This window comes from Pseudorasbora parva, chromosome 4 (genome assembly GCF_024679245.1).
Source record: "Pseudorasbora parva isolate DD20220531a chromosome 4, ASM2467924v1, whole genome shotgun sequence".
In the NCBI taxonomy this organism is placed as follows: domain Eukaryota; kingdom Metazoa; phylum Chordata; class Actinopteri; order Cypriniformes; family Gobionidae; genus Pseudorasbora; species Pseudorasbora parva.
The window spans coordinates 20,048,099-20,061,106 of NC_090175.1; the positions used below are offsets into that span (position 1 = coordinate 20,048,099).

General features: G+C 36.5%; 2 protein-coding genes across 2 annotated transcripts; one reads left to right on the forward strand and one right to left on the reverse strand.

The window, feature by feature from the left end:
- Window positions 1-43: 43 nt before the first annotated feature.
- tmx2b (thioredoxin-related transmembrane protein 2b) lies at window positions 44-7,288 on the reverse strand. Its single transcript, XM_067441225.1, has 8 exons — window positions 6,974-7,288; window positions 5,952-6,012; window positions 5,482-5,595; window positions 5,289-5,365; window positions 3,778-3,884; window positions 3,192-3,257; window positions 2,970-3,099; window positions 44-1,244 (listed from the first exon to the last, which is right to left on the reverse strand). The coding sequence occupies exons 1-8, from the start codon at window positions 7,160-7,162 to the stop codon at window positions 1,062-1,064; spliced, it is 927 nt and encodes a 308-aa protein (XP_067297326.1). The 5' UTR covers window positions 7,163-7,288; the 3' UTR covers window positions 44-1,061.
- Window positions 7,289-7,613: 325 nt separating this feature from the next.
- Window positions 7,614-12,589, forward strand: med19b (mediator complex subunit 19b). The gene is made up of 7 exons (XM_067441232.1): window positions 7,614-7,739; window positions 8,945-9,174; window positions 10,305-10,427; window positions 10,573-10,706; window positions 10,830-10,926; window positions 11,010-11,104; window positions 12,225-12,589. The coding sequence occupies exons 2-7, from the start codon at window positions 8,967-8,969 to the stop codon at window positions 12,291-12,293; spliced, it is 726 nt and encodes a 241-aa protein (XP_067297333.1). The 5' UTR covers window positions 7,614-7,739; window positions 8,945-8,966; the 3' UTR covers window positions 12,294-12,589.
- Window positions 12,590-13,008: the final 419 nt, after the last annotated feature.

The window sequence follows — 13,008 nt, forward strand, 5'->3', positions numbered from 1 at the left end:
TGAAGAAACTGAATCAAATTTACAAGCTACACAAAACAGGATGTGAAGAACAAAGTGTTTTATTGGAATGGCAAAACAAAAACTTTCCATTCACAATCACTCAGTCATCTTTCAAGCATCAATTAATTAAAGATTAATGAAAATAAGGAAATGTTTATTCAATAGGGCACCGAAACAATATTGCTCCTTTTTGTAAGGAAATTGACAACAAACTGAAAATACCGTTTCCAACAGTGACAGCAATGACTGGAAAAGGTTTAAACATTAAGTCTGCCTGCAGCTTTCTTCAGTGCCTCAGTTAATAATAACAAAAAAAATGTTAAAAGCTTTAATTCAGCACAAATAAAAATTAATACAAACTTATATAACATTTAAGACTTTTAACAGCAGTATTCAGTCTGAAAATAAGTGTAACTGAGTCTCAATGTAAAAGGTAACCACATTTTGCTGAATATTATCTTGAGATCTCACTGTTAGTTTTTGTAATTTGTAAAATGACAAGCTGTTTGCACAAAACACCCTCCCTTTAGATCCGTCTAGTAGTACCAACGTCTCAAAAGTAGTAAAAAAAAAAATACTATAAGAATACTAGGAGTGACAAAGGAATGGGAGGACTAACAATACAGTAAAAAAAAAAACCGAGATATAGTTTGTTCCCCAATAGTGATGCAAATGCAACACATAATAACCCCTTACTAATGATCACTTCATAATTATCAACCATATTAGAGGTAGAAGTCCAATGTTTAATTATGATGAACTCGATTAAAATAACACAGCTGACAGAGATCGAATATCAATGTCCCAAATGATGTGGACGTCTGTGTATACTGTGTCCAGTACAATCTATGATTATTACATTTCAATAATGTATATTAGATTTACTATATTATTGGACTGATTTTGCAATTAACTAATATGTTATACAAAAGAAAAAAACAACAATCATTCTGCTTATAACTACATACAAACTCTCTCTCTCTCTCTGCGCATAATGAACATTAGCACAATCTGGTCCAGTCCCATAGTGATTGACGGTGCTCTTCAGCAATGTGCACTTTCTACTTGTCCTTCTTGCTTTCTGTGTCCATCGCAGTGATGGTCTCAGCCTCCGGTTCCTCCTCTTCAGGCACAGGGGAGAACACCGATTCATTGGGCCTTTCGGATTTCTCTCCTTTGGTCTTGCCAAGCTTCTTGTACTTCTGATACAACTCATTGAGGTTAAACTCTCGGATTATGTTTTCCTGGGAATAAACAAAAAAAAAAACTAGTCACACCACATTTCTCTGTGTTGTATAGAAAGCATATTGTCTGTCTATCACCAGACCGAGCTCCATCTTTTAAGATTGAACATACTGAACAACGCCACGTACAGTCACATCACACGTTACTGGTAGAGTTTTACTCTCTGAAAACTATAGTTATTCACAATCAAGAAAGTTCATTATTTGCATATGTTTAAAGCCTTGCTGGTTAAACATTAAACGCCTGTCAAATGCCTAGAAAGAAGAGACCCTCTGCCGTTAAACAAATAATTATTTTTTTAAAGTTATTCTAGCTTCATAAGTTTTTTTTTAATCAACAATTAAATGTTGCCAAGTTTCATAAAAAATAATAATAATAATAATAATAATAATAAAGACAACATTTTAAGTAAAATTCTAATTTTTCATTTTATTAAGGTCAAAGACCATATCCAGACTGTAATCAGAACGATGATCAAAACAGATGGAGTAGATCAAGTCCACCAAAGCCTCACCTCATTCTGTTTCGAAATATGACTGTTAGACTGTAAGTTATGAATAAGCTGTTCCAAAACAGTACACAGTAATAAGATGTTCCAAAACAGTGTCAACATTTGCATTTAGGAGATTAATGCAAGTTTACAGTCTCTCACTTCCGTTAAAACAAATCTCAGATTTTGATGACATCAAACCTTCTTAACCTTCTCGTCAAATCTTTTGTCCAATCAAAATGCTCTCTAGAATCTAAAGCCCGCCCCCTACACTGATGAAGCTGCTGCTGAAATTGGTCAGTTGTTAACAAACATTTACTAATTTCTACATGATTAAAGGCACATAGCACACTATATATGTGATAGGAAACGATTTCAGTGTAAATATGCTTTCATTTGAGGAGAATGAAGTCGGTTTTCATGTTAGTTTCACGCACCGCAGCAGTGCACGAACACACACCAACGGCCCTGGTCTAAATTTAGACTACAGACACGAGAGCACAGCGCGGATCATATGCGCAAGACGGCGCAGACAACAAACATATCGACCCATTTGAATTCTGCACAGAATGCTGCATTTTAAAGCGATATGGAGATTATGATGATAAACAGTGTTAGAGGAAACTGGCTTTACCAAACCGAAAGGTCCGCTCTAGTCAAACAGTATATTAACAAAACACTATTGGCTGTTTCAAAAAAGGGGAGGAGCTGCTAACAGCTGGAGCCGTTTCAGGGGAAATCACATCAACACATTGAATAATGCGGCGCATTCCAAAGCACTTCAGTGGGCCTTTAATGTTGTTGATTGTGTAATTTAACATATGCTATCACTTGTTTGCATGTTTTTTATTTTATTTTTATTCACAATTTAATACATATTCCACACATTTCTTCGCATTTGTTTAGATTTGTTCAATAGACTATCATTCAATAGACAGCTTCTGTTTCACACTTAAAGGTTCAATGTGTAAATCTTATTGGCATCTAGCAGGGAGGTTGCGCATTGCTACTGGACAACTTAGGGCTACTATAGAAACATGGCGGTGGAAAATGGTGATTTCACCGTGTGGGGACCTGTGGTGTATATAGAAATGACTCATTCTAAGGTCATACAAACATAATGGTTCATTATGTAAGGTCTTTATACACCCTTGAAAGCAAAGTTATGTATAAGATACTGCATTTCTGTCAATAGATCCTCCCTAATATTACACACTAGACCTTTAAGCCTCACCTCTGTAAAAGTCCAAGACACTGCACGTCCCTTCTTGTCCACCTGAGGGCGCCTCATAACTTCCTTTCCCCCCTGGAAGAGCACCAGAGAGGGCAGCTGCTTTGAGAGAGGAGAAGTGCTAACCCTGTACCTGAGGGGGGACAAAAAGAAACACAGGATATTGTCACAGTCTGTGTACCAGAGCATGACGAGAAACAAGTGAGACACAACAGGGAAACTTACTTCTTGGATACTTCACTGTAACGACCGATGTCCACTTTGCCAAATTTGAGCCCAGCACAGTTATACCTGAGTGAGAAAGAAATTAATAACTTTCATTCATAATACTTAAATTCACAGTAACAGTAACTATTGGTCAAAAGTTTGGGGTAAGATTTAAAAAAAAAAATGCATTTTAAAAGAAGTCTCAGTCACATTTTGAAATATTATTACAATGTCAAAAAATTCTTCTCTATTTTAATATATTTTAAAATGTAATTTATTTCTGGGATGGCAAAGCTGAATTACTCCAGTCTTCAGTTACATGAAAATCATTCCAATATTCTGATTTGTAGCTGAAAAACATTTCTTCTTATTTGAAAATGGTTGTGTTGCTTAATATTATGTGGAAACTATTCAGCATTTTTTGATGAATAGAAAGTTCAAAAGAACAACATTTATTTGAAATAAAAGCTTTAGTTACATTACAAATGTCTTTACTGTCACTTTTTATCTATTTAATGCATCCTTGAGCCTCAATAAATGTAAGAATTTCGTAAAAGACCATACAAACTTTTGAATGGTGGCGTATCAAGAGCAATGTTCTTACTTCAAAGACAGATCAGCATAGACGGAGGCGAAAGACTGACATTCCGGTGACCAGTTAGCAAAAAACTCAACAATCCAGGTCACTCTGTGGTCCTTCTCCAACTCCTCCTAAAGACAAAAGAAAAGTAAACATCTATACTCACTAGCAGAAACCGAACCGTTTCAAACTACACGTATTTGCACACTATATCCCCCAGGCTCGGTTAAAGTTCAACTATGAATGGGGCTGAAATTTGAGCTTATAGACCAACATTAACATTGGGTTAAAACACACTTCGAATTTGGATTTAAACACCCAATGGCTTATGTGCAAAGACTATTGGGCTGCAATGGTAATAAACATTTATGGGCTTTGAACTCCTCTAACTAATAACTCTAACTTTTAAGTTCCTATTGGGTAGGATTAATCGGATTGTTCACCCAAAAATTAATTATTCAAATTAATTCTACTGCAGCCAATGCTGTTGATGTGAGAATATTAATACACTGTATTTACAACATAAACTGCGTAGGACACATTCTAGAACTAAATTGTTGAATAAAGTTATTATTTTTGCACACAAAAAAAGTATTCTCATTGCTTCATAAAATTAAGGTTGAACCACCGAAGTCACATGGACAAGGATTTGGAACAACATGAAGGTGAGTAATTAATGACAGAATTTTCATTCGGGTGAACTAACCCTTTTAAGGAATGCAGAATATGGTCATGCAAATAATTGGCAATAATATGTGCTTTATAAGTACTAATAAACAACCAATATCATAGTACTATGCAAGCTAATATGTAACTAGTTATTAGCGAGACCTGAACCCTAAAATAAAGTGTCACCTTAATGTTATATTAAAATAATCCCTAAATACTCTAAATTTAAAATGCTTAACATAAATACAAGATGTCTTTCCCCCCTCAATAACTATTATTTTTTTATTGAAGAATATGCCATTCTTAACACTTCTGGCATCACAAAATGAATTCTGGTAAATTCATTTAATAAATCAGTACTCCCAAGTTTCTGTTAATACACTTTGAAAACAAGCTGCTTTGTCTTAAAGGAACTGTATGTAAGAAATGTATTGCAGTTAATCATAAAATGGCCCTGATATGTCACTAGACATTAAGAAATCATGTTAATTTCAAATACTTCTAACACTAACAACAGTAGTCCGGCCAGGATATTGTCATTTAAAAGTTGTTGTTGCAGCCCTCAACTGATGTTGACATGTTGTGTTTTGGCCTGAAGCTCCGCCCTTCACCAATCTACCAATCATGAAGTCAGTAGTGTTTCTGCATCCGGGTTGCCAGCTCTGCTCTAGTTACCACAGCTGCAGCTATAAACGTTCCTGCTGGATCCTGCAGCATATCTGGCAACCTCGAGTCAGGGGGGAGGAGGAGAGGGATACACCGCTCTACAGTCATTTGAATGATTGCAGTACCAGCTTTAGCCACAATCTTACATAAATTTTCTTTAGGACCAGAAGGCCATGAAGCGTGACTGAAATCATACTCACGTCTATAGTTTTATCATTGAAGTACTTGATGTATTCAGGGCCCATGTACAGAGGAGGTTTGCAGATCATCAGGAAAACTGCATCAGTGATAAGAGAACATCAGTATGCATAGAAATGGTAGATAGCTACACTACATTTATCTAATATTTAGGAATATAAGGACACTTTAAAACGAAAAAAAAAAAATACTGACCAATACACAAGGTCAAGTAGAGAAGCCCCAAACGTATGTCTAGTCTGAAGAACAGGATCACATTGGCCACTTTACTAAAGAGGATGATGTTTCCCACGTGCTGCTCAACGGTAACTGGGGAGCACAGATTAAAGAAAACACATATTATATTGCACTGATTCATCACACAAAAACATGAATATAGTGAAAGGCGGCGAGTTGAACAGTGGAGATGGAGGAGGGGGAGAGAATAACAGAAACACTGAATGACAAAGGACAATGATTTAACAACAAACACAAGGACAACCGTCACTGAGAACACAGGTGTCTAAACGTTTGGTGTATAAACAAAACCTTAACATTCAACCTCAGCCTCCTGACATCATGGAGATTATTTGCTGAAATTTGAATGTCAATAAATAAAGCTGTGGAGAAATTACATTTTTGGGAAAAAAGGGGAAAAAGGTGGTTTAAGGAGGAGAAACTCTTACTTGCTCTTCTGTTTTTCATCATGACTATAGCACTCAGAAACATCAGGATCTCCACCTCTCTCTGAAAAACAAAATGAACAGAACAACGGCTAAAATTCATTTACATGTACATAAACAGTAGGTAAAGACACTTAATATAAAGTGGGTCCTATATAATATATATGGCCAAAATACAAACAGTTGCAAGAAAAAGCATGCGAACCTCTTCCAGAATCTGAGTGAAAATGAAAATAATTTCATTCAAAATGCAAGTGTTTTTTTGTTTTTTTTATACTGTCCTGAATAAGACATTTCCACAAATATATAGTCCACAAAAGAGCAGAATTTACTAAAATGACCAAATTCAAACTGTCACTGCTGGAAAGGGTTCAAATATGCAGAAGATGCTGGAAAACGGAAGAATTTTCAGAATTTCTCATTTTTCTGGTTCATAATTTTTTTGAACGGGGTAATATTAATAAAAACTTTTTTTGTCTTGTGCACTATATGTATGTCATATAGTATTTTACATATTTTATGTAAAATATCTAATTCAGGACAGCACAAAAAAAATGTGTATGATCTCTCTTATTTTGCGTGTGTGTGGGTATGTATATTATAAAAGTGTGTGTGTGTGTGTGTGTGTGTGTGTGTGTGTGTGTGTGTGTGTGTGTGTGTGTGTGTGTGTGTGTGTGTGTGTGTGTGTTATATTTCTAGGTTCCCTTTAATAAATAATATAATAATAAAAAAAATGTCGAAGCAAAACACAACAGTGCGTTTATTTAGTGATACACATGCACCACACGTGGGACAGGTTGCCAAGTTTTCCCCCCACATGCATCATTCATATATGCATAGTATTCCAAACTCTTTTACCATTATTTAGGGTTGATCCCGTGCCAGCTAAATAGCGACCCCCAAATTCTATAGACCATCAACTGCTGGCCACTACCCTGTTTCCCTTGTTACGAAGCAGGTTAGATATATATTCACACTATCAATATCATTCAGCATGGAAACCCAAAGGTCTGCTTTATACATACCCAATCAAAATCGCACGAATTGCCATCCTCGCGCTGCGTCGAAAGATGTTCACAGATCCCAGGCGTTTTGCGGATAAGCAGGAACGCGCAAGACATAAATAACGAGGCTATGTAGTATGGTTTTAGTAGCCATTTGTAAACCTGCGGCAAATGATACAGAAACGCGAACAGAGGTGTTAACAATGCCATTTTTCTTTGTCTTTTTCCTCAGAAAACGATTGCTGTGGAGATCCGAGACGAAAGGGTCCGCATCAATACCGCTATCAATGAGAAACAATATTTGTCGGCAAATGAATTAAACGATTTAAAGGGACAGAGGTCACTGCGGACGAAGAGAAAACATCGACCCTCCTCTTTAAAGATGACCATTTGATTGGTCACTTTACTGAAACGACTGCGCTTATTGGTCATGATGTCAAATAAAGGGAATGACAAGCGGAAGTATGTCGCGTTTACCGTAAACATATCAAGCGACGATTTTAAGATGCGTCACTGACACAAACATTCCATTGTTTATCTCCTTGTTCATAATTATGTATGCAATTAAAGTGCCGTATTAAACAATATCATGCATTTTAGGACGCAATATTTTAGTCTATTTTAGTCAGATGTAGGAACTGGTCACAATACGAACGTGCACGTACTTGATCAATTACGGTAAATTTTCTCACGGTACAAGAACAACCGGAAGCAATTGTCAACAGAACGTCAGAGACGTTCACAGCAATAGTAAATGCCATACAAACGTCCACACAATAATAACAACATCGAAGGGTAAAGATGGCCAAATGAGGCTTCCTGAACCACTGAGGCTTTCCAGCCCATTGGTTCACCAAAAGGTTCATTTACCTGAAGCCTCATGAAACAGTGTGCTCCCTAGTGACACCTGCTGTGCAAAGCAATGCATCGCACACAAATCTATTCATCCTGAGCAACCAAATTATCATAGTATGGGCACACCCTTTTTCTATTGCCTGTGTATTAATAAAGTATTTTACTCTGCCTGTATTAACCTATGTACACACAACTCACACAAACACACAACTTTGTGTTCAACTATTCAGTAGTTCTTTGGGTTAGTGATGACAGTGAATGCCCAGAATGATTGTAAATAAATTATTGTGAGTGCAGTGCTTATGGGACTGGAATTGTGGAACAGCAAACTGCAACAGGGATGGGAAAGCTTTCCCTAATACAGTCTAGTCTTATAATAATATTATTAATAATAATAATAATAATAGCAATAATATATATATATATATATATATATATATATATATATATATATATATATATATATATATATATATATATATATATATATATAATAACACTAGCCTACTACTAAAATATGAGGCGCCGTACAAGCCATAATTCATTCTGGTACTCTCACACACATACATTCTCATTTCACATGCATATACATATATATATATATATATATATATAGTCTGCTCTCACACACATACAATATAGGCTATATATATATATATATATATATATATATATATATATATATATATATATATATATATATATATATATATATATATATATATATATATATTATAATTACGTAGTATAGGTATTACAACTAGGCTAATTTACTCTAATAATCTACTGAACTATGTATAATTTACTCTAATAATCTACTAAACTAAGTATAATGTAATATAATATATAATACAGCTATGATTTATAATGATATCGCTACTACATACAACCAACACCTCAACACCAATGCAAATGCCTACTGCAAACCCCACAAGAGCCGCGAGGTTTCGAACCACTTTTATCCGAAAGCGATACTCAGAATGAAGCAATGACGTATTCAACAGAAAACGAGGCCTCGTTTGTCATCGTCACGTGATTTTCACGGAAACGATACAAGCCTCGAATCGGGGCTTCATCTGGAACGCCCCTTTTTGCTCGACACAAGCTCCGGAGCCTCGCTTCAGATGTCCCATCACTATCGAAGGGTAGTTTTGTCAACATGACAGAAATCTTCTCCTCGCTGTATGGTCAGCCTGAGTCACAGGGTCCAGCAGGACCTTCTGCGCTGGGCTTTGGATCTGGGAAGCCTCAGGTATCCCAAAGCATGGGCCCGATGTGTTTCTCGCATCAGATGGTGGATGAAGGAGGTCCGATCAGAAGACCCTTCGCGATGAACGAGCCCTTCTACCTGCTGCGAGAACTGCCCAGTGAGCGCCTCTTTTGTGTTTTTAATTTTCGCTATACCATTGATATAAATTACTGTGTCAGTGCCAATAACGTTATACAATGAGTGTATCGTAATACCGATTAACGTTACCAGTATTGAATGATTATCGTATTCTTGTACCATCGTATTTAGTACTTCAAAGAATACCGTGGTACCATGTCCAAATAACATGACATTGTCTTTCAGTGACAAGTTTAGATACGTTACTTACGGTAATTATAATACCATAATATCTAGTCCTTGGAGCTAATGCTTTCACCATTTTAAATACTAACTATGATGGTATGAGATATACCATATAGTTGTGTATGAAATATATGTAATCATGCAAGACCCTCGTAACAATAGTTAGCAGCTGGGAGAATTAACATATATTGCATATTAAATTATGTTTTTTGTAATAATATTAGTCACTGTATCTAGATCACTGGTTTTCATCCAGGGGTCCAAGGCCCACTATAGGGGGCCTCAGCAAACTTCCAAGATTACTTAAAGTAAGAAAACGCAAGCTTGAAAATAAGCCAAAACAACAAAAAACAATATATTTCTTATATTTAAGCCCTCAGCAACCGGACAACAGGATTCCCACTGTCTTGAAAAACCTGGATATATGAGAACGCCTCATTTTAAAAGTGTGATTTCTTGACCTGTAAAGGTCATGCAAATTAATATAATCTAAAATGCCATTTAAATGACATTTACTAATAAATAAACATTGTGTATAATTTCTCTTGTTACAAGTACTCAATTTTGAATGCAGCCATATCATTTTTTTTTCCTCTCCCATTTTATATTTTTTTCCATAGAACCGTGAAGAATATTCAGCACTTAAAACTTCTGGGATTCTGACATTTAATTGTTTTAAATATGAGTATTTGAAGTATATATTGTAATGTTTTGACACTTGAAAACAAAACATTGTCATTACAGCAGATGTACCAAAAGAAAAACGTTCACCTTCAAGACAAAAAAAAGCTGAGAACTAGTGATCTAGGGTATTTTGCAAAGTTACCAGAGTAAAACCTGTAATGGTGGTGGTACATTTGGAGTCAATAGAGCGGTTTTGATCACCTCTGTGAACCTGTTAACCCCCTCATATCTTCTTGACAGTGGAGAATGAGCTGACGGGACACACTAATCTCATCACACACTACAACCTGGAGCATGCTTATAACAAGTTCTGCGGAAAGAAGGTGAAGGAGAAACTCAGCAATTTTCTTCCAGAGCTTCCTGGTGCGTATGCATATTTTCACCATATTTTCTTGATTCTAGAGCAGTTCTAGAAAAATATTCCAGTAGCGAAAAAGAAACAGTAGTCCAGTAGTATCCTGTGTTGAAACTACATTGTTTTTTTTATCCTTCTGGATCTGGATTCTAGGTATGATCGACAGCCCCGGCATTCAGGACAACAGCTCTCTGCGCTCTCTCATTGAGAAGCCGCCAGTGTGCAACAACTCTTTCAGTCCTCTCACTGGGGTCATGCTCACCGGCTTCAGGCTACACACTGGCCCTGTAAGTGTGCGTGTGCGTGGTTTGTCTATATCTGTTTTAGTATTGGTAGCGAATGGTTATGTGAGTCATTCATATATTGCTGTTTTGCATGCATGTTTTATATGTCTCTCTCTTCTGCCAAAGTTGCCAGAACAATACAGACTGATGCACATTCAACCGCCGAAGAAGAAGAACAAACACAAACATAAACATCATCGGCCTCAGGATCCCTTACCACCAGGTGACTGTCCCACACAAAACACACAAAGAGATGAACATGTGCTTTCTTACATATGGATTGTTAATCTCACTTCTTTACCACAGAAACTCCATCAGATTCAGACCATAAGAAGAAGAAGAAAAAGAAGGACGATGATCCAGACAGAAAGAAAAAGAAGAAAGATAAGAAGAAAAAGAAGGTTAACTGGAGTTGTTATACACCTTGCATAAAAATACATGTTACAAAAGGACTTATTTTATAGTTCTCCTACATTCAAATAGCCTGACAAGCCAGACCCACATCAAGATGTTTGGTCTGGAAACTCACCATAGACAGGGCTCAATCCGAGGGGCGGGATAAACGGTTGTCTTTCAAACTCCCTCTGCATGCGATAGGATAGCGCTATAACCAACCAGAGCGACGAAGGTGAAACAGAGCTTGTTGATAGATTAAACATTCGCCGTATCCGGTCGGCAAAACCCCGAACACATCTTCCCTTCTTAAGAATGACTTCAGTGCCGTTCTTTGTTCTTTTCTCAGAGAAAAGCTTAACTCCAAGTCTTCCAGAGTCGCAGTCAAAGCTGATTCGAAAGACCGCCGTTTGCCAGTTTCTGTGTTTACTGGAAGCACGCAAACGCAACTCGGCCGTCGTCATTATGGCCCCGCCCACCGACTCTATACACGATCTGATTGGCCCGGCAAGAGTTAGGGGAATACAGCTCAGAAGGGTATTGAGAGTTGCTAGACGACACTCGCGGGCAGATTAAATTAGCTGCCGCTAGGGTGCGTCTAGATTTCTAGGCTAACATTCAAATGTTACAGTCAAAAATACAGTAAAATCAGTAATATTGTGAAATATTATTGCAATTTTAAATAACTGTAACTTATCCCTGTGATGGCAAAGCTGAATTTTCAGTGTCATTACTCCATTGTCACATGATCTTTAGTCACATGGTCCTTCAGAAATCATTCTAACATGCAGATTTGGTGCTTAAGAAACTTCTGGCAGTTTCTTAATTTTTTTTGTGAAAACAAACATAAAGTTTATCAGAACAGGATTTGAAATATAAATATTTTGTAACATTATAAATTACTTTACCGTAACTTTTTATCAATTTATGGTGTCTTTTTCTGAATCAAAGTATTAATCTTTTTTTTTTTTTTACTTATTGAGCCTCAACTTTTGAACTGTAGTGCCATTTTTTTTATTTGTTCATACATTAATAATTTAGTCAAAACTACACCTGATATCGTCCAATAAAACATTTATACAATATATTATTATTAATATTATTATTATATTATTGTCTGTTTTTCAGAATCGCCATAGTCCAGATCACCCAGGCATGACTGGAGCTCAGGCCAGCAGCAGCAGCAGTTTGAGATAAGAATTGTCTCGATGGGAATTAAAGGAGTTGCACAAGCTGGAAAATTGGGCCTTTATGGAAAGTCACAGATTTGATGTTGCAGTTTCAGTGAAAGTCAGATTTGTGTGTATATATGTGTCAGAGTATATTGTTACACAATGTACCTGGTAAACCATCATATCTGTTACATTTGTAAATGTCTAAGTGCCTCTGTATCTATTTATGAGATTGATGAATAATGGAACATTTTTCATTCAACTTAAAAAAAATGAAAAAAAAGTTTTTTTTACAAATAAAACACGATCAGCTGAGAATGAGCTCATTTGTGACACTATCTTTGTATTTATTCGATTCCCCCCACCCCCCCCCCCCCCTTCAGCCATATTTACAGTCATGAGCACAATGCAAGCACAATTATGTTGAAAAATCATTGAAACTTTGATAACAGCTCTGTAACATACAGAACGGTACTTTGAAAACAGAATATAGTGCAAAAACCGGCGTCTGCAATAAAAAGACGTGTTTGCATTTACCAGTTGTCACATGTCCATCAAGTTTAGTCAGAGTGGGGTGGCATAAAAAGCTATTGAGGACCTATAATGAAAAGATCTACAGGCTTAAAATTAAAATGATCCATGTCAAGGTAAAGTGAGCAGTAAAACGAAACCCTGGCTCATTTACCTGCCCTGAGTTGATGGGAGATGAGGTTTACCCATACAGCAGAATTCCATGAAAT